General features: G+C 39.9%; 3 protein-coding genes across 4 annotated transcripts in view; 2 read left to right on the top strand and 1 right to left on the bottom strand.

Moving 5' to 3' along the window:
• LOC142354325 (ras-related protein Rap1-like) overlaps positions 1-25,063 on the bottom strand; it is a 519,643-nt gene that overhangs the window by 11,659 nt on the left and 482,921 nt on the right. The window contains exons 2-5 of the mRNA XM_075406594.1: positions 6,902-6,973; positions 6,765-6,833; positions 6,519-6,575; positions 6,309-6,449 (exon numbers count right to left, since the gene is read on the bottom strand). Coding sequence (XP_075262709.1) covers positions 6,309-6,449; positions 6,519-6,575; positions 6,765-6,833; positions 6,902-6,961 — 327 coding nt within the window. The 5' untranslated portion in view covers positions 6,962-6,973. The remainder of the gene's footprint in view (positions 1-6,308; positions 6,450-6,518; positions 6,576-6,764; positions 6,834-6,901; positions 6,974-25,063) is intronic.
• The window catches only part of LOC142354324 (uncharacterized), a 498,674-nt gene that overhangs the window by 374,984 nt on the left and 98,627 nt on the right, over positions 1-25,063 (top strand). The gene's annotated exons all lie outside the window — the stretch shown is intronic.
• Positions 1-25,063, top strand: part of LOC142354323 (nicotinamidase-like) — a 496,312-nt gene that overhangs the window by 374,978 nt on the left and 96,271 nt on the right. Inside the window, exon 1 of one of the 2 annotated variants that reach the window (XM_075406590.1) lies at positions 7,670-7,684. The exons of the other annotated variant lie outside the window; for it this stretch is intronic. The gene's annotated coding sequence lies outside the window, so the exon portion shown is untranslated. Of the gene's footprint in view, positions 1-7,669; positions 7,685-25,063 lie in introns of those variants that run through there. 2 annotated transcript variants of the gene reach the window in all.

Genomic DNA, 25,063 nt, shown 5'->3' with positions numbered 1-25,063 from the left:
CCCCAAAGCAAAAAACAAACATCCTCCAGGTTCTCAATGTTGGCTTTAGTTGTGCGCTATCCCCCCTTCCAAAGGCCCCTGCCAGGAATGCGCTGCCAATCTACACTACGCGGGAGTAGAGGCTGAGTCTACGCGGGACATCTCGGCCAACATAGATTTACTCCTGAGCTAGCTCGCATTGAGTCAAGAGTACTTGGTGCTATAAGTTAGTGTTGGCGGTACCACCTGCAATTCGGTTCCGCCGAGAGCACAAGCCCAGGTTTAGACACCAAAGGGTTGGCGTACTCTCACGAACGCAACACTCGCCCCCCGAGCATCCTTTTCAGGAAGCTCGAGCTAGCTAAGTCGACCTGCAAGCTCCCTGGTGTAACCGCTCCAAGAAGAATTCCCTCGAACACAGACTAGTTGGAGGCAAAGGAAGCCCCGTCTTGACTGTCCTGAGCCGAAGACTTGAGGCTAGCACTACAGTCTATAAATAGCCGGTAAGCTGCTAGTTTCACTCTCAGTGAGAGGGGGACCGAGCAAGACGTCGCGAGGACAAGCTAAGAAAGTGCTAGATGTCGCGAGACGAAGAACGTGCAAGACGCCGCGATCCCAGACGAAGAGGGTGCAAGAAGACAACTCTGCCCACATAATGGGTGAAGATAAGAGAAGCACCTCAGCACTCAGCTCGTCCAGCCTGAAACCGAGAAGCTCCTGAGTTGGGGACACTGAACACCCCATCTCTCGCTCTCAATCTTTGAACAACTTCGAGCCCCTTTTAACTGTACAAAGACCAAGTTTCTAACTCTGTACAAAGACGAACCCTGCACAAAGACGAGAACTCTGTACAAACTTTCAACTCGAGCTTTTATACTACAAACTTCCAACCCGAGCTTCTTAGACAACAACTCCATCGAATAACAAGTCGTGCGACCAACCAGCCTACGAGACTCATAAGAGTATTCACTAAAGAGAAAACTGCCAGAAATGCTGCTGCTACTAGAGTTACAATTTTCAACCAGAGAAAGAGATGTGAGAGATCGAGACTTGAAACCTCTGTAGTACAATGCTTCAAATGACTCCAATACGAACATAAGGCCAAAGACTGCCCGAACAATCTCAAATGTAGACGTTGTGGTGGAGAGCAAGTTATAAGAGAATGTGAAGTAGTTCCAGAAAGTGCCAGATGCTCCAAATGCGGAGAGAGCCACTCCGCAAATTATCGAGGCCGCGCTAAGTACTAAGAAGCAAGAGCTAGCAATTATGCTGATGCAGTGAAGAGCAAGGCACAGTCTAGTTCGCAAAACTCTCTGAACAAGATTTAAGAAGTCCTCAGCAACATCGACAAGACTCGAGAAAATAGAAAGCAACCTCACTGAAAGGGTCCAAATACTCGAAAACAAAGCAGCAGAACTAAACAACAAGATCGATCTCGCTGAGCAAAGAGAACATAATAGTATGACAATTATTGCAGCCATGATACAATGCTTCTTCGATTCCCCAAAGCAAAAGATAAACATCCTCCAGGCTCTCAATGTTTTCTCTGGCCAAAACTACAGTCAAGTCAAATACGATGCGAAGATTAGAGAATTCAAGCATCAATTCGCAAGCCAACGCACTTCAACTCATCATGGCAAGCCCTAAAGTAGCTCAACTGAACGTCAAAGGTTTGAGACCAAAGCTCAAGAGTTATAGAATCAATTTTATCAGACAAGGGCATTCATGTAGCCTGTTTTAACGAGACAAAGACGAAGCAGCCTCCTCAATATTTATGTCAGCAGTCCAGAAGTCTCCAATGCAAAAGTCTCCCAATATGCACATGGTATTGCAATATAAACGAGTAGCAGAAACTGTAATGCGGCTACTTTCAAGCTACAGAAGGCTCTTGTCTCGTTGGACAAGTGGTGCAACTTTTGGAAAATCAAAATCAATCCCGAGAAAACAAATTTCATGTTATTGACCAGAAACAAAGACAAAAACCACCAACTCAAACTGCAAGAAGTAATGCTAAATCCATCAAAGACGATTACTTTTCTCGGAGTTGAGTTGAACGATAACCTAACTTGGGCAGCGCAGATCGAGAAAATTGAAAACAAGATGTTTGCGAGAATAAATGGCCTCATGATGCCGAAAGCGAAAAGTGTGAACTCCAAGTGCCTTCTAATGTTATACAGAGCAACGATACGCCCAATTATGGAGTACGCTTCGCCGGCATGGGCGAATGCCTCTAAACACAGTATCATGAGATTTCAACTACAACACAACAAAGCCATCAGAGTAGCATCAGATCTACCTAGATGGACATCGTCAGAAGAGCTGCACAATGCAGCGAACCTTCCCATGATAGGCAATGCTGGGACGACCACATCAACAACATTTAAAACCAAATATTCACAAGAATCAATATGCTCAAAAATCTCAACGCTAGGTCGACCTGCAAGACCCTGGTGTAACCGCTCCAAGAAGAATTCCCTCGAACACAGACTAGTTGGAGGCAAAGGAAGCCCGGTCTTGACTGTCCTGAGCCGAAGACTTGAGGCTAGCACTACAGTCTATAAATAGCCGGTAAGCTGCTAGTTTCACTCTCAGTGAGAGGGGGACCGAGCAAGACGTCGCGAGGACAAGCTAAGAATGTGCTAGATGTCGCGAGACGAAGAACGTGCAAGACGCCGCGATCCCAGACGAAGAGGGTGCAAGAAGACAACTCTGCCCACATAATGGGTGAAGATAAGAGAAGCACCTCAGCACTCAGCTCGTCCAGCCTGAAACCGAGAAGCTCCTGAGTTGGGGACACTGAACATCGCATCTCTCGCTCTCAATCTTTGAACAACTTCGAGCCCCTTTTAACTGTACAAAGACCAAGTTTCTAACTCTGTACAAAGACGAACCCTGCACAAAGACGAGAACTCTGTACAAACTTTCAACTCGAGCTTTTATACTACAAACTTCCAACCCGAGCTTCTTAGACAACAACTCCATCGAATAACAAGTCGTGCGACCAACCAGCCTACGAGACTCATAAGAGTATTCACTAACAAAGAGAAAACTGCCAGAAATGCTGCTGATACTCGAGTTACAATTTTCAACCAGAGAAAGAGATGTGAGAGATCGAGACTTGAAACCTCTGTAGTACAATGCTTCAAATGCCTACAATACGAACATAAGGCCAAAGACTGCCCGAACAATCTCAAATGTAGACGTTGTGGTGGAGAGCAAGTTATAAGAGAATGTGAAGTAGTTCCAGAAAGTGCCAGATGCTCCAAATGCGGAGAGAGCCACTCCGCAAATTATCGAGGCTGCGCTAAGTACTAAGAAGCAAGAGCTAGCAACTATGCTGATGCAGTGAAGAACAAGGCACAGTCTAGTTCGCAAAACTCTCTGAACAAGATTTAAGAAGTCCTCAGCAACATCGACAAGACTCGAGAAAATAGAAAGCAACCTCACTGAAAGGGTCCAAATACTCGAAAACAAAGCAGCAGAACTAAACAACAAGATCGATCTCGCTGAGCAAAGAGAACATAATAGTATGACAATTATTGCAGCCATGATACAATGCTTCTTCGATTCCCCAAAGCAAAAGATAAACATCCTCCAGGCTCTCAATGTTTTCTCTGGCCAAAACTACAGTCAAGTCAAATACGATGCGAAGATTAGAGAATTCAAGCATCAATTCGCAAGCCAACGCACTTCAACTCATCATGGCAAGCCCTAAAGTAGCTCAACTGAACGTCAAAGGTTTGAGACCAAAGCTCAGAGTTATAGAATCAATTTTATCAGACAAGGGCATTCATGTAGCCTGTTTTAACGAGACAAAGACGAAGCAGCCTCCTCATCTGCGAAATTTTATCTTAGCTGCAATCATTAACGACAATATACATGGCTCAGCCATATATATAAGAGAGGGACTGAACTACAGACTGTTTGACCACAAATTTGTCAAAAACAACTCTAAAACCAACGAAAAGCTGGAAATAAGACTCACAGAAGCTGATGTTGACATTACTCTAATATACTTTTCACCCGGCAATGAGATCGAAGCAAGTGACTTGGTCAGGCACAATACAAAATGCATAGTGGTAGTAGATTTTAATCTCCAGGACACGAACATTAACCCTATGTCTACAAAGAGCGGTGAGCTGACTGTAATCCACCAACAGGATGTTGCCAACAGCTTCAAACCAAGTGCAGGAGTACCACAAGGCAGCGTAATCAGCCCAACACTCAATATTTATGTCAGCAGTCCAGAAGTCTCCAATGCAAAAGTCTCCCAATATGCACATGGTATTGCAATATAAACGAGTAGCAGAAACTGTAAGGCGGCTACTTTCAAGCTACAGAAGGCTCTTGTCTCGTTGGACAAGTGGTGCAACTTTTGGAAAATCAAAATCAATCCCGAGAAAACAAATTTCATGTTATTGACCAGAAACAGAGACAAAAACCACCAACTCAAACTGCAAGAAGTAATGCTAAATCCATCAAAGACGACTACTCTTCTCGGAGTTGAGTTGAACGATAACCTAACTTGGGCAGCGCAGATCAAGAAAATTGAAAACAAGATGTTTGCGAGAATAAATGGCCTCATGATGCTGAAAGCGAAAGGTGTGAACTCCAAGTGCCTTCTAATGTTATACAGAGCAACGATACACCCAATTATGGAGTACGCTTCGCCGGCATGGGCGAATGCCCCTAAACACAGTATCATGAGATTTCAACTACAACACAACAAAGCCATCAGAGTAGCATCAGATCTACCTAGATGGACATCGTCAGAAGAGCTGCACAATGCAGCGAACCTTCCCATGATAGGCAATGCTGGGACGACCACATCAACAACATTTAAAACCAAATATTCACAAGATTCAATATGCTCAAAAATCTCAACGCGAAAAGAGCACCAGAGTCCTTACAATTTTACACAAGGCGGTGATAAGACCAACTGTTTTAAGCCAGACAAAAACAAGTCATACGTTTCAGCTGTGCTCGCCGATACAACTAAGACTCAACAGAATAAGGGAATTCTAACACTTTTTAGCCTCTCAACTTGGACAAAGTCACAGATGCATCGAATGGTTGAACTTCTCCTTTTGGAAGACTATTTGATCACGATCACATCAAGGTATCTAGCATTAACCCAGAGACATAATGCTGAATTCGAAGAGCTACTTGATGGCCAAACATACTCCGTTGAAAGAGCAACTATGTCTTTGGAACCAATCCCAGTTATGTTATTCGAATTGGTTTCAAAGACATAGTTGCTGATCTGTGATTTCGCAACAAATTCAATGTTTTCAACGAGACACTCTGAATTCCGTCTCGATGAGCATAAATCTTTAAACTTTCGACCCAAGGTCGGTCTGAAAAAGCATAGCCGGCAAATTGCCGGAAAATAGCCGCAATAGACGCCTGTGGCCTTTCATGGATATGAAACAACTAAAGAAATAAGAAATAACAAGGTGGATTGGAAAAAGGAATAAAAGACATTCGAATCAACCATCATGCTACCATCCACCCCTCGTACCTTTGAGGCTAGCCCCAGACTAACACAAGGAGAACATGACAACCATACTTGAGTTATCAAAGCTTTTCAAATAAGCTCCACAAACTCTGCTCACCCTGCTATGATGACATTCTCACATTCTATGTAAATCATGAAAGAGATCGTTCGAATGCATTAAATGCAAAGAAAGCCAGCATGTTGAAGACTGCGTGAGACAAAGCCAAATGTCAAGTTGTCAACATGAGCATTACAGAGGCTGAAAAATACAAAGAGGACACAGCTTTTAATTCATCGGTCAACTCGACGTCAACTAATCAGCATAGTTAAACAGCGGCTATTTAAGAAGTCATTTTAACAGTGATCGACAGAATCACAATTTCAATAACAGCCAGCAAGCAATTAATTAAATCAATTGATTCTCTGCTTTCAAGTAATCGTTAAACATAGTAATGTCATTTTCTTTCAAGATTCCTATTTATTACATTAATGGTCAAGTACTATACCGAATATAAATTGACCTGTCTTGAGATATTCAACATTAATTAAAGCACAAAAAGTTGCGTTAAAAACACTGTTGGCAAATGCGTCTTGAACCGTCAAAACCTACAGTTTCAATGATCTTACAGGTGCGTCTCCAGTCAGCATACTCTTTCAGAGCACACTGAAAACTAATAATCTTTCAGAGGGCAAAAGATTAGCAAAAGCACGAGATATGAGCTACTTATGTTTTAACCCAACCTAGCAAAGAATTGTCTGTCAAAACTTCGCCCTCATTCTGGGCATCACTGAATTTACGGAGCAATTAATTGCATAAAAATTACCTACTCACCTCATGTGAGTCTTTGACTCTTCTAACGTGGTCGAAAATGTCCTGCAGTTCATTGAAAGACGCCTGATTGACGATGGAATAAACTAAAAGAAAACCCTCTCCATTCTTCACATACAGGTCACGCATCGCGGTAAACTGCTCCTGAAGCAATTATCAACATCAGAAAAACCAAGAGGAGCATTTTCCATCGAAGAATGAAACAGAACTTACAGTTCCTGCGGTGTCTAAAATTTCAAGCATATACATTGTTCCATCGACGTCGACACTCTAAAAATATGAACCTTTATCATTTGAAATTATAAGTAAACACAAAATGATCTTTTCTACAGACCCCTCTTTTCCTCTTTAATTATACTGATACATTTAAATGCTAGCAGCAAGGACAAACACTGGTAGGCTAGAGAGGACGGGTGAGAAGGCTACCAAAAATATCCACAAAGTTTAACTTATACGGACCTTCCGGTAGCTGTCTTCTATTGTAGGATCATATCTCTCAACAAAGATACCCTGGACGAACTGCACGGTCTGAAAAAAACTTCTGATAACTAACTCAATTTGGTATGGAAAACAAAAATTAAGTCAATCAGCTTTACCAAAGCACTTTTCCCAACGCCACCGCTTCCAAGAACAACAAGTTTATATTCTCTGATCATAGGTTACAGACTGAAAACCAAACAGTACCATGAATTTTTGCGATTTCTATAGCGTGTCCCATAAAGTTGAAATAAGCGAAAGTTTCAAAAGCCACTGGACAGATTCCAAAGGTCAAAGTTCAAATTTAGAACACGTTGAAAAAATTGATGAATATATAGCGTGTCCCACAAAGTTGAAATAAGCGAACGTTTAAAGAGCCACAGGTTGCAGTCCAAAGGTCAAAGTACAAATTTAAAATATGTAGACAAATTGATGAATGAAATCTAAATAGAGAAAACGTTGGCATGCATGCAAATGAGCACATTGACGCTCAATTGCACATTTTTGGTGTTTTTCGAACGTTCGCTTATTGGATCTTTTCCGTTTGTGCCCCCCCAGCTTAGTGGGTGCATATTATTTGCAACCCCCAGACGCACGTGCAATATTTTTACATAATGATTTACTATGTAATGACACGTGCTCTGTCACTGGGGGGAGCATAACGTACTGGGGGGCACAAACGGAAAAGATCCCGCTTATTTCAACTTTATGGGGCAGACTATAGTAAGTCCCATAAAGCTACAACGCAAGCCAAAGTTCGAAAAGCTCGGGGCATGCAAATTGACAGCATTGTGATAAATAACTGCACGTTTTAAAATTGAACTTTGACCTTTGAAACGTTCGATAGCGTTGCAACTTTATGGGACTAAATATAGAAGTTTAATTTGAAACTTATTAAATAGTTTCAGTGACTTGATTGAAAGTCCGGACAACTGGAATTGGGTAGCCTCCTATCAGAGAGGATTTCAGTAGCCGGCTTTGTATGTTTATGAAATGGTTTATATCATTGGTGCAAGTTCGCTGAGAAATACGATTCAAGGATTCCCATATCAACAGAGGCGGCCACTATTCGGAAGCTTCTCTGATCTTGGTTGTTTGAGCTTCAATACAAGAAACCCAATCAACACAAAGTTTGCAATCCTACCTAGACACAGGAGGGGCCCTTGAAAGAACGAAAAAATAAATGATTGGGCACGACGTTATCAATAATACCCTAACACCTCAAAAGAAAACAGAACCCTGTCCCATATCAGAATTTTTTGTCAATTCAAAAAAATACCCTTATCAAAGCCATTGTATATATTCAACGTTTTGGAGCTCCTCAGGCTCTCAGCCAGCTGAAATCAACAGGGATCGTAGTTATCGAAGCATTCAAGCAGCTCATATCACACCGAAATAGAAAGAACGCCACGTTAATTTAAGATTTAAGCCAACTCCATCCGTCAGTCAAATCGAAAGCTCGTCTGTTTTTTTGGAAGAAAAAAGCTGAACTAGACAGTTTTGGTCCAACGCAATTCAAGAAGTTTAGGAAGAAACTCATGAAGAACAAGGCCTCAAAAAAGCAACGACAGAAAAAGAAACAGCAGGCATCTTAAGTAAGTAATCTGTGTTCATACTGAGCCTTCTAGATCCTTTTTTGGTGGGGAGGTGAGGTTTGGGCATTTGTACTTGCGACAATGCCTGAAGGTACACGCTCTAGAAATCAATCTATCAATTATCCATGCAGAGAGTATAAAAGCGAATGTAAGGACTCATGTCTTTCGCGTTTTGCGTGTGGCACATGGTATCATTCAGGAATGTGTTTTGGTATAGCTGCCAGTAATTTAAGTTGGCTAACAAATCAAAGTGCTTTAATTTGGTTATGCAAAAATTGTCAAGAATGTGCAAAAAGCAAATTGAAAGGAACTGATCAAAACTTTGAGATTCATTCAAAAGCAACAGAAGTTGAGAAAAAAATGATGGAGATAGTGCTACAAAACAGGGTCTGCGGAAAACAATTGAAAAAAAAGATTGAGATCAAATTTAAACATCTTCAGATTAACTTCGAGGCAAATTTGAATAAGCTAATTGAGAAACAAGAGAAGCCAGCATTGGCTAAACCAACTTACCAAACTACAAATTTTTAAAACATAATGCGAGAAACTCTAAAACAGTAAGCGAAGGAAAATTTGAGATTGAAAATCGGGAACAAAACATCGTACTTTTTATAGTGCCAGAAAGCAGAAAAAATAGTCCAGAGAGAAAAACAAAAAAAAACGACATCGAGCTTTCCTCCGATTTTTGTATAAGCGGACTAAACTGCAAAGTGCCTGAAATACTGGAAGCCATAAGGTTGGGCAAACCTCCCTCGCCAATAGATCTAATCAGAAGAAATAGACCTCTGAAAATTGCCCTGAGAAACAAAACCAAGAAAGAAGAAGAAATCTTCTAAACCCATACGAAATTGAAAATTGCAGATACTTCCTACAGAGGAATAGGTGTCTCCCATGACTACTATAAAAAAACGAGAGACTTCATAAAATTGAAGCTATCTGAAGCACGCGAAAAGGACGGCCAAAGTACAGAGCGCTACATGTATTCCATTAGGGGACCAGCCTCAAGACTTGAAAGCCAGCGTAGGAAAAGAAAATACATACCTCAGCCATAATCGGAAAATGACGGCTTCTGACTGAGAGGCCTGCTAAAGCTGCTCCTATTAAATGTTAGAAGCTTACTTAACCTATAAAAGCGACTTATACTAGTTGATATTGTCTGGAAACACTCATTTAATTTGTCACTACTAACCAAAACATGGCTTACAAGCAACATCCAGAGCTCAGAACTGCTCCTATCTCAATATAATGTAATTAGGGCTGATAGAAAGTCAAAGAACGACAAATTTAAGCACAGAGGATGTGGGATAGCAATATCAAACAACGTCAGTTTTACTGAAGTAGCTATTCGCCATCTTTCAGAGGCAATTCAGGAACCCCTGGTATATTTATATTTAAACTGAACCAACCTGACCCAGCCTTATAATTCTTTTTTATAACCTACCAAATGGAAGCCTCTATAGATCTCAACAAAACGACATTGATGCTGTTTTTTGCCTTCTAACAGTTTTCGCTAATCAAAAAAATTTCTTCGCTAGTGATTTTAACTGAACGGGGACAGATTGGGACATATATCAATCAAATGATGCTTATGAGGACTGTTTTGTAAACAAACTTATCGACGCTAATTTCAAGCAATGTATTGGTTTGAATTCCATCAATTCATCTTCTTTAGACCTAGTCCTAGCCAATTATGAAGGTTTGATTACTTCAATCAATAGATTAGACAATTTAAATGACTACTCTGACCATGTTCCGATACAAATCGAAATAACTGGTACCTCAAGATAGTCTCAAAAGAAACAATAAGTATATTATAGCTATTGCAATTGTGATTTTGATTACCTAAATGAGCTCATTGCGAACAATCGCTTTGACCGCTACTATTACAGCAATATAGAAAAAAAACACAGATTTGTGGTACGAATGGATCTTTCCTCTGATAGAAAAAACTAAGCCTAGAAGATCTTGACGGAGAAAAGAACTTCATCCCTGGGTATCATCTGAAACATCGCACAAATTAAACAATTTCAGGACACTCAGACGTAAATCGAAAGGTTGCGTGAATTTCTCTTCCTACCTAGTCAACCAACTAATGGAACTAGAAAAAACATTGTGCTAACCTGCAAGAAAGAGACCAACAAGAATACGAAGAAGAACTGATTTCAAGCAGATGAATGTTCAAATAATTGAAAAATTTTCAAAAAGAGGAATTTTCACCAAAAGTTGTACATCTTGACTGGAATTCCGTTGCAGAAAACTGCAAAGAAAAACCAGAATTGTATACTGATGTATATAGTTACTGATGAACGTTATGAACGGATTAATGCTTCATCTCTTCTCAAAGCTGGTGGGCAGAAAATAAACTTTACCGAGAAGAAGATCGCCAAAGAACTCGAAATGCTGGATGTCAAAAAAGTAGAGGCGCATATGGCATTCCCCCATTTCTGCTTAAGAAAACTGCGAAAACTGTATCCAAATCGATTAAAAGTCTGTTCAACAATATTGGAAGGTTACACAATGTTCCCGGTTCTTGGAAGCATGGTTTGGTCACACCAATCTTCAAAGATGGTAATAAAAGTGAAGTGAAAAATTTTAGACCTGTCAAACTGCTCAACATCTTATCCAAAGTGTTTGAGAAGTTAGTCTTGAATTTTTTCTCAGAACATTTGATGAACAGCATTACATCCTCTCAATTGGGTTTTGTACCGCGGAGGTCTGTAATAGTAGAGTTCTTCTTGAGTTTGTCCAATATCTTTGAAAAACTTAGTGCATCAGAAAAGTTCTGTTTCCAGCTGCCGTTTGATTTCTCTAAGGCCTTTGACAAAATAAAGCACTCAGTTTTGATGAAGGAGTTATCCAGCATGAATATACCACGAAGTCTTTATTTACTTATTAAAGATTATCTGACTGGCAGAACACAAAGCGTTAATGTTGACGGCTACCAATCTGAGAAACGTCTGGTCTCTTGCGGAGTTTCTCAAGTCTCTGTTCTGGGACCTATCATTTTTTTGATCTACATTAACGACCTGCCAAATGTAGTCTTTTCGTCTCTTGCACTCTTGTTTGCAGATGATTTAAAACTAATTCATTGCTCCAAAAATGACAGGCAAGCTTCAAGTTGACCTTAACAATCTCCACAATTGGAGTGTCCACAACTGCCTCCCTTTCAATGTTATAAAGTGCTCTTTTACACTATTTGCATTCGGGAGACGTCTCGAGGAGGTTTTACTCTCTCTAAAATAAATAATGTGATCCCGGAGAAGAGTTTCGTTACAAATCTTGGCAAACTATAGTCGACACCCTAAACTGGATAGAAAATGAGCGGAATCGAATAGCGAAAGCAATGAAGGCGTTTTATATCATTCAAAGGAACACCAGCTGCCGAATTTCCGTGACAAAAAAGGTTCACTTATATAGAGCTATTATAAGCCCGATATTAAGGTTTGCATCTGAATTCTATTAGCTAAAGCGAAACGAGTTTCAAATTTTAGAGCGGTTTATTAAAAAGGTCATGAGATGGATGACAAATAGAAATTGTTACAAAGAAGCTATTTTTCAAAGCAACATACTGCCACCATTCTAATCTAAAGTCTTAAAAGATCTTCTACTTTTTAGCAGCATAGTGTCAGGAAAGTACGATTTCGACTTGCGCAATTATTATGTTATTCAATGGGCCGGAAGAAGATCTAGTGTTATACTGCCAGATATTCGATACGAAGCACAGAGACTCAAACTCTGGTATAGTACTTTTGGGTGAATATGCTCCAAAAAGAAAATAAACTTCTTCGACAACTTTAACTTGAAAGGAAGACTTCTGGAATTATTGTGGAAACTTTTCAATGAAAACTTGGCTGAGAAAAAATTTCTGTAGTTGGATCTTTTTGTGACTGTGCCAGAACTGTCGTGCTAATTCTATATTATAAATCCGGGACTTATACTCCCCGTGAAATTGTCACAAAGCCATAATAATAAAAATAATAATAATAATAATAATAATAATAATAATAATAATAATAATAATAATAATAATAATAATAATAATAATAATAATAATAATAATAATAATAAGAATAATAAAAATAATAATAATATAATAATAATAATAATAATAATTGTTGGCGCCACTTCAAATCAGCTTTAAAAGCCATCAGAGAGCAAGAAATAACTTTTGAAACTGAAAAAAACTTGGAACTACAAGTTGGGACCAAAAATCTGTACACCCCCCTATTTTGGATAGCAAAACCTGAGCAACCCGAGGTTACATCAGACGGTTAGGGTTACCTCTAAGCAACTCATGGACCCAACAAACTTTATTGCATCAGACCCACAAGAGTGGCTATTAACACTTAAATGGTGCAAAATTGGCATTTTTTGTTATTTTGTTATTTATTGTTAAATTTCTTAAGTTGTTTATTTTATGATATTTAGGTGATCATTAAGGGTCAAATACCGTACAGTCGAGGCATTTACAATCACGTAATAACTCTCCGTGCTTATGTCAACAAAAATAAATATTGCAGTAATTTGACATTTGCTATGTAAACAATGACCTAAATCATTTTCTTGATTAACCAATCAGAAACAAGTAGCAATGATGTTATAATTGATAAAGATTTGATTATTTACTTTAACCTAATTGTTTGAATGGTGAAACCGAAAGGTATTTAGAACCATTAGAAACTGTTACAAAGAGCAGTTGGCTCTCAGATTGACTAAAATTTGATTCTTTAACAACTTTAGCCTTTTTGCTAAGTTTTATTAGATCTTAAGATCTTGCGAGTTTTAAGTTAGTTGAGCTTACTTAACGAAAAGTAAGCAACAAAAATAGTTACTGGCTGAAGCCTTACAAACTTCAGCACGAGATTGAACATAGACTATCACTAAGGATTTTCTTAACTTCAATCAACAAAACTAAAGTTACAATCCATTAATATGTCCGAGCGACTAATTATTTCTGCAAGATCATTAGTCAATCGAACCCAGTGAAGAACCAGCAAGGCGTAAAACTCGAGAACCAGGCTCTGATATATCGGTTCCGCTGAAATTCTTGAGCAGCCGCAACATTTGGTCCGCCGATCCGGACAACAAAAACAGCAGTGATACGAACAGCAACGAATCTTCGAATCGACCTGGTGGACCAAAACACAACCAGCAAAGATGGCCAGCAAAATACCCAACTGGAAGACAGCTGATTGGAAGGCGAGTGGTCAACTCAAGACGTTAGAGAAAGAGCAAGCTGACCTACTCAAGTCCTTCTCCAGAAACCTCGACGAGCTAGAAGGCTACCTGACACAAAACAAAACAAAACAATGACGGCCGAAGATGCTTATCGATGTTTTTTCGAGACGTACGACAACTTTGAAGACAACCAACAACAGCAGAGGTTACTATTAAACCAAATTATTTTGAAAACTTTGACAATGACAAAAAGCGCATGTGAGAAAAAAGAGTAATGTTTTGCGTCGGGTAGTTGACAAAAGTTTTGCCGGAAAGATACCTCGTGAGTGTACAAATTATTGGAAGATTCTGTTCCAATCGAGAACGAATTGTTGAAACTCGAAAAGAACTTGAAGGCAGAAAATTCAAGTGACTCCGAAAAACAGATACTGTGTAATCAGACGGAACGGTTATTAGGAAAGCTAGATGAATTTTTCGCAGAATTTCTTCAAATGATGAAGACAGAAGCTTGTCCCCAAGGGTTTGCGAATTTCAGTAATGCTAGAAGTTACTATCGAGACCTGATCAAGCAGTACAGGCTCAGCAAGGATTGTGGAAATCAAAAATCATTAGTGTCATCCACATCGGCTGTTGACAAAGACCCAAATGAAACTGTAATTGATACTGGAAATGGAACACTAGAAAACGCTGAGGAGAACGTCGAGGTCTCTTCCAGACATTCTGCTACACAAGGAAGCAGAAAACAACCCGTATCACTAAATCGCGATCAACGAGAAGGCGACAGATCAAAGAAATGGAGCTTAAAAACCTGAGAGCTAACAGAAAAACAGAGCAGCGGCTGCGAGAGCGGGAGTTGGAGTTAGAGCAGGAGCGGGACGATATAGAATTTTGGTGCCAGCAAGAAGATTTACGATTACAACAGCAACAACTACATTAGCAGCAAAGAGAGTTACGTTTACAACAGCAACAACAGCAACAAGAAGAGGAGTTACGTCTAAAGATGCAACAAAAAGAAGACAAACTGCGTCTCCAACAGCATGAGTGAGCCCTTGTAAACGAAATAAAAAAAGCAGAGGCCGACAAACAACAAAGACGTCTGAAACTTGAGCTGACCAAAGGAAGCCTAAGAGCATCCGGATCAGTGACAGATGAGATATAAAGTGTTGGATCAAGACGCAATCATGAAAAAACAGCCGGGTGGCCAGAATCAGTGGCTCAACAGTCTGTCCCTAGACGGCCACTATTTCCAAATGTCGTTATCTGACCTCCAACGAAAGTCACACAGGACAGAGTTGACAAACGTTTCAGCACCTACCCGAAAACTACCCCGCTGTTCCAACCGGTTGAAGGACTTTTCTCAACGCAACTGACTGAACCGAGCATTCTCAAGATACCAGAAATCCGTAAACCAATTAGAATAACGGACCCACAAGCGCCGCCGTTGACAAGGACGACGTTTCAGCAGCAGGGAATGTCAGCAGTTCAAGGCAGAGACATGAGTTAGATTCCCAGTAACAACCTTCGAAACAGGTCTGCCGAGAGCAGAAACAGAAGCACAATGAATCAAACGACTCCCCAAGTCATTTACTAATCAGTACCAAGCAGTGATGCCAGTGGCTTGCCAAAACTGAAACTGACTGAGTTTTCAGAAGACCCCCTGGAATGGCCAGAAATGTCAGGTCTTTTTGATGTTGTTGTTCATCAAAAGCCAATCAGCGATACGGAAAAGATGCAACACCTGAAGACCAGTCTCACGGGTCAAGCAAAAGCAGCACTATCGGGAATGGGATTCAGCTCACAATCATACTATCATGCTTGGGATATACTCTGTGAGCAGTTTGGCAGATCAGATGTCATAGTCAATGCTCAATGCAAGAAAATAAATACTCATCCTCCAATTCGGCACGACGATTCCACGAGCATTGTCAAGTTTGCAAATGTGGTTACAAATGAGGTGAACACCTTGACTCAACTTGGATACACATCAGACCTAGAAGCCGAAGCAGGGCTAAGTTCAACAGCGAGAAAACTTTCTCCGCAACTGAGAGAACAGTGGTTGCAGTATATGCAAGATCGTCGACTACTGAGAGGCAATCTGATTATTTTCAAAGAGAGCCTTTCCTCCAAAACTGTAATTCATGAGAACTTGTTAGCGCAGACCAACTCGTCGTTTGACAGAAACAAATTTCAAAGGCGTCATAAACCGAAGACGAGTACCTTTGCTTGAAACGCTGAAGAGTCAAGCGAACCCAAGAATTTAGAATGTCCCTTCAAAGACGGACAACACCCCGTTTGGACTTGTGAAAATTTCAAATCGATGAAAGTAAATGAACGACGAGAGCAAGTCCAGAAATTCCGACAGTGTTTCAATTGTTTGAGATCAGGTCACATGTCGAAGGGCTGCAAAAGCAGGACATGCAATGTACCCAGTTGTGGAAAGCGACACAACAGGGTTTTGCACAGCGACCTACCGAAGAGGTAAACTACAAAGAATGTCTCAGATGCTACAACGGCAGTAGCAACTAACATCACCAAAGCAGGACTCCGAGTGGTGCGAATCAAGCTGACAAACATAGACTTAAGCCTAAATGTACTAGCAATGTGTGATTTGAGTTCCTCAATCTCATTTGTGGACAAATCAGTGGTGTCAAAACTCCAACTCCAAGGCCGAAAAGCATCTCTATCAGTAGCAGGGATCCATGGATCACAGCATGTAAAGACTGAAATAGTGCCGATAGCTGTGTCAGCCCATGAGAAGTCTCGACCAGTGACAACAGTGCAATTCTACGTACACGAAAAATTGAAATTGGGAGACCAGATTGTAGAGCTGCAAGAGTTGAAAGACCATTACCCACATCTGAGGAACTTGCCAAATCAGAAATACAATCTAAACTATGTTCGGGTGACTCTTGGACAAGACTGTTACGACATTCGTCACCCTTTCGAATTCAAGAAGTCAGAGGACAAAGCTGCACCATGGGCAGTGAAATCAAAGATCGGCTCGACCTTAAGCGAAGCAGGCAGCAACTCTTGCCACAAAACCAACATCAGTTCCAGATGATAAACTATCAAACCAGTTGAGTAATTGGTGGGATATCGAGTCCTACGCTTCAAACTGCGATGTCACAGGTCATGGAAAAGACGAACAACGAGCAATCAAGACGTTGGAACAAATGAACCGATTCAACGGTGAAAGATACGAAGTTGGACTTCTGTGGCGAGAGGAAGAAGTGAAGTTGCCAAACAACTTCTTCTCTGCAATGGAGCAGCTCAAGTCCCTAGAACGACGCCTACAGAAAGACGAGACGCTACGAAAACGCTATCAGGAAACCATTGACACGGATGTCAACGCTGGATACATTCGGAAAGTTGATCAAGCTGAACTGAATAAAACCAAAGACAAACTGCAATGGTATTTACCGCAGTAACAAAACACCAAAATGTAGCCCTGAACGACAAATTTTTGTCTGAAACAGACCTGCTACAGAGTCTGATCGGAATCATTTTTCGCTTCCGAGAACACCAAATAGCTTTATCAGCCGACATAGAAGCAATGTTTCTTCAAGTCGCTGTCCCAATGATGACAGCCGATGTTTACGATTTCTCTGGAGAGAAGATCCAAAGCGGAGAATAGAAGTCTATGGGTACACACGACATGTTGTTGGGGAGAAGAGTTTGCCGACTTGTGCAAATTACACCTTGCACCAAGTGGTGAAAGATAATGCAGTCAGCGACGACAGTCTCGTCAGAACGGTTCAGCAAAATTTCTACATGGACGAATTCCTAAAGTCAGTCAGAACCCCTCAAAGAGCAATCGAAATTTACCAGAAAGTCAGAGACATCCTCATCAAAGATGGATTCAATTTGACGAAATGGATAACAAGTGACGACGAAGTTAAGACACAGATCCCAGAGGCAGACAGATCAACGAAATTGTGAAAACTTTTGAAGCAGAACCACAATCATCTTCAATCCTAGGACTCAACTGGAATGTGGACACAGACAGTATCATTGTCTGTCGTGGAACTGAGCAAGAAGTTCCGGCAGAAATAACTCAGAGATTTTGTCCTATCCTTTGTCTCAGCAGTGTTCGACCCGCTTGGAATATGTTCACCCTTTACCATACGAATGCGATTTCTACTCAAAAGCACTTGGGCAGCAATTGGACAAGCATGGGACAAAGAGTTGTCGGCAGAACACTCAAAACTGTAAAGTGATTGGTGCTCAGACTAAACAGAGCAGCGGAGATACTGGAAAACTCATCGATGGATCAATGGAAAGACGTCAAAGGTGTCGAAAACCCTGCCGACATAGGAACCCAAGGAATGTCCATCGAAGGCCTTAAGGACTCCGTATGGTTAAACGGGCCGGCATGGCTCCGGGTAGATGAAGAAAAGTGGCCAGAGCAATGCTGTCAAGTGAACGAAGTTGAAACTGAGCAAGCTACCAGTACTGTAGCCACAGAAAAGAAACTAGGCCAACTATTTGACTGGAGACGAAACAGTACCTTCAAACGAATTAGAAACTTCATTGCCTACTGCATGAGGTTCAAGACGAAGCAGAGTGTAACCTCAAAGCAGACGAAATTCATCAAGCAGAGCAAATACTGTTTCGATTTGTTCAAAACGAAAGCTTCCCGAATGTTTCGAAGTCGATAGCAAAGAGCAGAGAAATCTCCAAAACATTAAACATCGCCAAATTGTCACCCTTCATATAGGAAGATGGAACTATTAGGGTGAAGGCCGACTGAAGAATTCAAACCTCAATTACAATGCCAAACACCCAATACTATTGACAGCAAAACATCCAGTTGTACAACTTCTGCTGGAGAAAGCACATCGGGACAACCTACATGAGGACACAGAATATGTGAGAAACACGCTTCAACAACAGTACTGGACCATGGACTAGGAAATGCTTTAAAAAAATCAGGTCGAGTTGTATCAAATGGAGACACAGAAATGCAAACCCAATTCACCCACCGATGGCAGATCTATCCAGAGAACGGCTTGATGAACATGTGTTCTCATTCACACATACCGGAGTCGACTACTTTGGCCCCTTTGAAGTGGAAATTCTACGACGTACCTTGAAGAGATGGTGCTGCCTCCTCACTTGTCTGACAACGAGAGCAGTACACATCGAAGTCACACAGTCATTAGACACCGAGTCATGTCTAGCTGCTGTGACAAGATTCATCGCAAGACGTGGCTACCCAAGTACCATCATCAGTGAAAACGGAACGAACTTCGTTGGTACAGCCAATGAGCTGAAAGCATTCAAGAACGAGTGGGACCAAGATAAGTTTCAGAGTGATTTAGCACGGAAAAAGATTGTTTGGAAATTCAATCCTCCCGGAGCTCCTCACTTTGGTGAAATCTGGGAAAGACTAGTTCAAAGTTGCAAGAAGGTCATGATTGCAATCTTGGACAACCGAAGGCTCACCGACGAGGTATTCAGCACAACAATGTGTCTTGTGGAACAAACACTCAATGCAAGACCCCTGACAGCAGTAAGTGACGACCCTGAAGACTTGACAGCGCTCACACCAAATCATTTCTTGCTTGGACAAGAGAACGCGAGTGCACCTTTCATGCCATCCAGTGAGCGCTACCACGACCTGAAAAAATCTTTGAAAACGGCTCAAGCATATGCCGACATGATCTGGAAAAGAGGGATTCGTGAATATCTTCCACAATGGAACCATAGATCGAAGTGGTCAAAAGAACATGTGCGAAACCTGAAAGAAGGCGAGTTAGTATGGCTAGTAGATGACTCTGTGAAACGCTGTGAGTACAAATTTGGACGAATCATTGAGATCTTCACTGGCAACGACGGAGTTGTGAGATCAGCAAGAGTCAAAATGGCACATGGAGAACTAAACCGGCCAGTCGTGCAGTTAGCGCCAGTATTCTACGATGGGGTTTCCGAGATCGAAAACAGGGCCCGCGATGTTGGCGCCACTTAAAATCAGCTACAAAAGCCATCAGACAGCAAGAAATAACTTTTTAAAATGAAAAAAAACTTGAATTTTGTCAAAACTCATAAATGGTCAAAACTGAAAATTTTTACAAGTTGGGACCGAAAATCTGTAGCCCCCTTTTTTGGATAGCAAAACCCGAGCAACCCGAGGTCACATCAGGCGGTTAGGGTTACCTCTAAGTAACTCATGGACCCAACAAACTTTATTGCATCAGACCCACAAGTTTGGCTATTAGCACTTAAATGGTGCACAATTGGCATTTTTCGATATTTAGTTATTTATTGTTAAATTTCCTAATTTGTTTATTTTATGATATTTAGGTGATCGTTAGAGGTTAAATACCGTATATTTGAGGCATTTACAGCAACGTAATAACCATTCATGCTTAGGTCAACAAAAGTAAATATTGCAGTAATTTGACATTTGCTATGTGAACAATGACCTAAATCATTTTCTTGATTAACCAATCAGAAACAAGTAGCAATGATGTTATAAATGATAAATATTTGATTATTTACTTTAACCTAATTGTTTGAATAGTGAAACCGAATTGTGTTTAGAACCATTAGAAACTGTTACAAAGAGCAGTTGGCTCTCAGATTGACTAAAATTTGATTCTTTAACAACTTTAGCCTTTTTGCTAAGTTTTATTAGATCTTAAGATCTTGCGAGTTTTAAGTTAGTTGAGCTTACTTAACGAAAAGTAAGCAACAAAAAAAGTTACTGGCTGAAGCCTTACAAACTTCAGCACGAGATTGAACATAGACTATCACTAAGGATTTTCTTAACTTCAATCAACAAAACTAAAGTTACAATCCATTAATATGTCCGAGCGACTAATTATTTCTGCAAGATCATTAGTCAATCGAACCCAGTTAAGAACCGGGCCGGCGTAAAACTCGAGAACCAGGCTTTGATATATCGGTTCCGCTGAGATTCTTGAGCAGCCGCAACAATAATAATAATAATAATAATAATAATAATAATAATAATAATAATGATAATAATAATAATAATAATAATAATAATAATAAAAATAATAATAATAATAATAATATTAATAATAATAATACTAATAATAATAATAATAATAATAATAATAATAATAATAATAATAATAATAATAATAATAATAATAATAATAATTATAATAATAATAATAATAATAATAATAAAAATAATAATAATAATAATAATAATAATAATAATAATAATAATAATAATAATAATGACATACAGAGACTACTTAGTAGTATCGAAACCAAGTGTTAAAAGTATTAATTTATAAACTCTGGAGAAAGAGTTGTTTTTGTTCATTTCAACGCCTGCCAGACAGGTTACGCATAGTGACAATGAGTCACGCTATAAAGTTGTTGCAGACAAAAATAGACACGCTAAGAAACGGTCGTGTTCGTGGCCAGACAATTGAAGTATTAAGCGTGAAGTCTTTTTACCTAGATATTCAATAAGCCTACATAGCATAGTTGTTCACAACTAACATAGATTCCAAAATAGAAATTTCATATTCATCTACAGAACAAATCTCCCCGGAGACACGATCACCGGGAATTAGAGATAGATCAAGAGTAAGCATTAACCTTACTCCACGTGGAGATCAATTACAAAATACGCAATGCGTGACTACATAGTATACTCCATACGGAGCTTCAGCATCAGAGACTGAACTACCGGATCACAGGGCGCAGTCAGCAACGCCTAAAACACCCCTAAAAACACCGGTTTTCTGGGAATCAGGCGCGAACCCACCCTCCGAATGGAGCACCTGGTTCGATACCCTCAAAATGGCCATCATGGCCAGAGACAATCTGGTAGTAGACAAACTACTAAGACTAAAGCCAACAAGAGCAGAATTGTTCTACCCTACGCTACCAACCTACGAAGACCCATTTGAAGGCGAAACAGAAGATGAAGAACGCCAAAGGGAGCAAAGAAATTAAAAAAGGAAGGTAGACTGGGAGAACGAATGTAAGCAAATAGAGTGCAAGGGACCTATGATAGATCGCACTCCTTGGGACGAAGCAGACCTAAAGGTGAAAAGTCTTATCTACCTTTCGTTGGGCACAGAGGGTTGCAGAACCTACCACCATCGAAATCCACATACAAGGATAGAGCGCTGTACAACCAACGAGTTGGTACATGAGCTGTTGTTAACATTTACTCGACCTAGGAACCTAACCTTTGACAGATTCCAGTTCTTTCGAGCCCTCCAACAGAATAACGAATGTCTAGAGATACTTTATAGTAGACTCCGTGAACGCGGATCACACGCAAAGTTAGAACACCTCGAAGAGGATCTCGTCAAAGACTTGTTCATATCGAACATGCAAAATTCCAACTTCCAAATGGAGTTGTTATCGGAAGTAAGAACGGCTCAACAAGTCCTCAACTTCGCCGTCAACAGGGAGAGAGGACTAGCCAATCAATAAGAGATACAAAAAGCACATTCCAACTGGAACACAGTATCGTAGGTAAGACAGAACAAACAAAGAAACAATTTATACGTACAAAATCAAAATGTACAAAATCAAAAAATAACTCCATGCAGAAAATGTGGTAACCCTTTCAGTATGGCACATTTACAAATATGTCCAGCAAAAAACACGCAGTGTAATATTTGCAAAAAAGTATGACACTTCGCCTAATGATGCACAGCGAAAATGCCAGAAAGAAGAACACCACGCAAACCACAACTAACAACACCAGGCCAGTATGCAACGCCCCAAACAAGAAGAGTCAGACATGTGAAAAACGAAAACAGCAAAGAAGACTCAACAGAAGAAAGTGTAGACGGAGAAGCGGCTCTCTACATCAAAGAACTCCACGAAGACTGGGCGAACATAAATCTAATCCGCCCAACGGAGTTTAACCCGCAAAAGAACGATCAAATAAACAAGAATACAAACGTGGAGTTCTGGGTCGAAACAACTACAAAAGCAGAAAAAATCCAGTGGCTAGCAGACACAGGTTCCCCTTGATCGTTTATTAACACACAAAAAGCATTAGAAATTTCAAACGAAATCGACAATGCAGTAATACATCCGTATAACGAGGAAACAAAATACCAATGCTTTAACAACAACGACTTAGCAATCAAAAAAGTACTCCCCATGGAGTTAAAATCTGGATCCTGGAACGCCAAAAACTGCAAGATACTAGTCGTTGACAACAAAACGAACAACATCATGGGACGAGATGTACTGGCCAAACTTGGAATTACACTGAAAGCAGAGAAACCTCACGGTAAGCAAGTTCACACTATTCTAAATATTCAAACAGAGAAAAACATTATTAAGTGGATATTCAAAAAATATCCACTTTTATGTACAAGATTAGGTCGATCAAAGAACCATATTGCCAAATCACTGTCCAGAAAAAACAATACTCCATCTCAACACAAAGGTCGAAGAATCCCACTTCACCTATTGGACAAAATGGAACTCGAGCTGAAGAAATTAATTGACGATGGACAAATAATAAAATTAGAAAAATGCCCAGATGACCTATTCATAAGCCCTGTGGTAATCACAGTGAAAAAAGATAAAAGCGTCAAAATAGCCCTAGATTCGAAAAAACTAAACGACGCCATCCACAAAAACAAATATCAAATGCAAAGCATTGACCACTTAATAGACTCATTGGCAGTCTATATCTCCGAACGTAGAAACCTACCCGGAAAATACTTCTTCTCAAAAATTGATCTAAAGTATGCATATAGTCAAATCCCACTGGACGAAAATATACAAAAACATTGTAATTTTAATATACTAGGAGGCCGAGCAACAGGTACATACTGATTTATCAACGGATTCTATGGACTTACAGATATGCCGGCAAAATTTCGAAAAACAATAGACAAAACATTACAAAATGTTACAACAAAATTTGCATTTCTAGACGATATACTCGTCGTAACCAAGGGAAACCTTAAGGAACACGAAAACGAACTTGATAAAATACTGAATAAACTAAATGACGAAAACCTAGCGATAAATTTACAAAAATGCGAATTCGCGAAAGGAGACATAGTATGGCTAGGGTTTAAATTAACTCCAAATGGAGTAACCCCAACAAAACCGAAATGCGAGGCAATATTAAAACTAGAAGAACCAAAAACCCTAAAACAACCAAGATCATTTATGGGTTGTATACATCATCTTATAAAGTTCCTACCCAACCTCGCACATATATCCGAACCTCTTCGCCCACTTCTATCAAAGGCAAACACAAAATCTTAAAACAAACTCGCTTGGAACGACACCCATACAGAGGCGTTCAATAAAATAAAAGCTCAAATTCAAAGCATTACCGAAAACAAACATTTTGACACAAACAAACAAACACGAGTCCGTTGCGACGCAAGCAAAAAAGGACTCGGAGCCTGTCTAGAACAAAAACACGAAAACATATGGAAGCCCGTAGCATACGCAAGCAGATTTCTAAATAAACTAGAAGAAAGATATAGCACTAACGAACTCGAACTACTAGCAGTCGTATGGTCGTTAGAGCATTTCAAATATTATCTATACGGCTCACAATTTTTACTCCAAACGGATCATCAAGCGCTACTTTCAGCACTGAAAGAAAACAGGGGGAATAAAACATATCAAAGTAGACTGACACGCTGGGTAGATCGTCTACTCACATTCCATTTTACAGTTGAACCTGGCAAAAATATGGACTTCGCTGATTATTGAAGCAGAAATCCATCAGGAGTAGCACCTACTCCAAACATAGAGGACAACAACTTTGTAATAAACGCAATAGACGAAATCAAATTCAATCTAATTAAGAACGATTTAACTCCAAATGGAGTAAACGCTTATAGCTCAGACACAAAACAAGTCTACATTAATGACGTCATATATCTCAACCAAACACGCAGCGATCAAAACAACGCTTTTTGCCTTAATACACACAGATTGCAGTCGCACTCAATTCATCCCAACTTATTAGCCGCTTCAAAATTTAATTCACAAAAATTCCGAATAAATTCAGCAAACAGTATTATTCCCGAAATAGTCGCCATAACAACGCGAAATAATCCAAATAAAGAAACATATTCCATTCCTATCTTAAAACGTCCACGTGCCCCCAACAAAAAACTCCAATTGGAGACAGAAACTAATCAACCCAAAAATTTGGTGAATTCAAGTACACAAACAGAGGGCCACTCAAATAAAGGACGCGGCTTAGACCCAATTGATCCCTCGAAACATCAAGAACTATTTACAGCCCATTCAGAAATCCCTACCCCAGCGTACAGAAGACTTGAAAAAAGTATTCAATGAGGAATTTATAGCTGAAGCCTCAAGCTAAGAACCAAAACCAATCATAGATCTATTACTCACAAAAAATTGGGAAGACCTAAAGAAAGTGAATCCTATTTACTACCGTATACGACGAGATTTATTTGTTTCCCCATCAAACTGTCTAATTTATGACAACCGATTAGTTATATCGAACAAATTAAAATTCATGGTTTTGGACGCAATTCATCGAAAACA

Source organism: Convolutriloba macropyga, chromosome 15, assembly GCF_964194025.1.
Source record: "Convolutriloba macropyga chromosome 15, txConMacr16.3, whole genome shotgun sequence".
Taxonomy (NCBI): Eukaryota; Metazoa; Xenacoelomorpha; order Acoela; family Convolutidae; genus Convolutriloba; species Convolutriloba macropyga.
The sequence above is the reverse complement of the archived record's forward strand: the minus strand, read 5'-3'. Positions and strand labels throughout refer to the sequence as shown.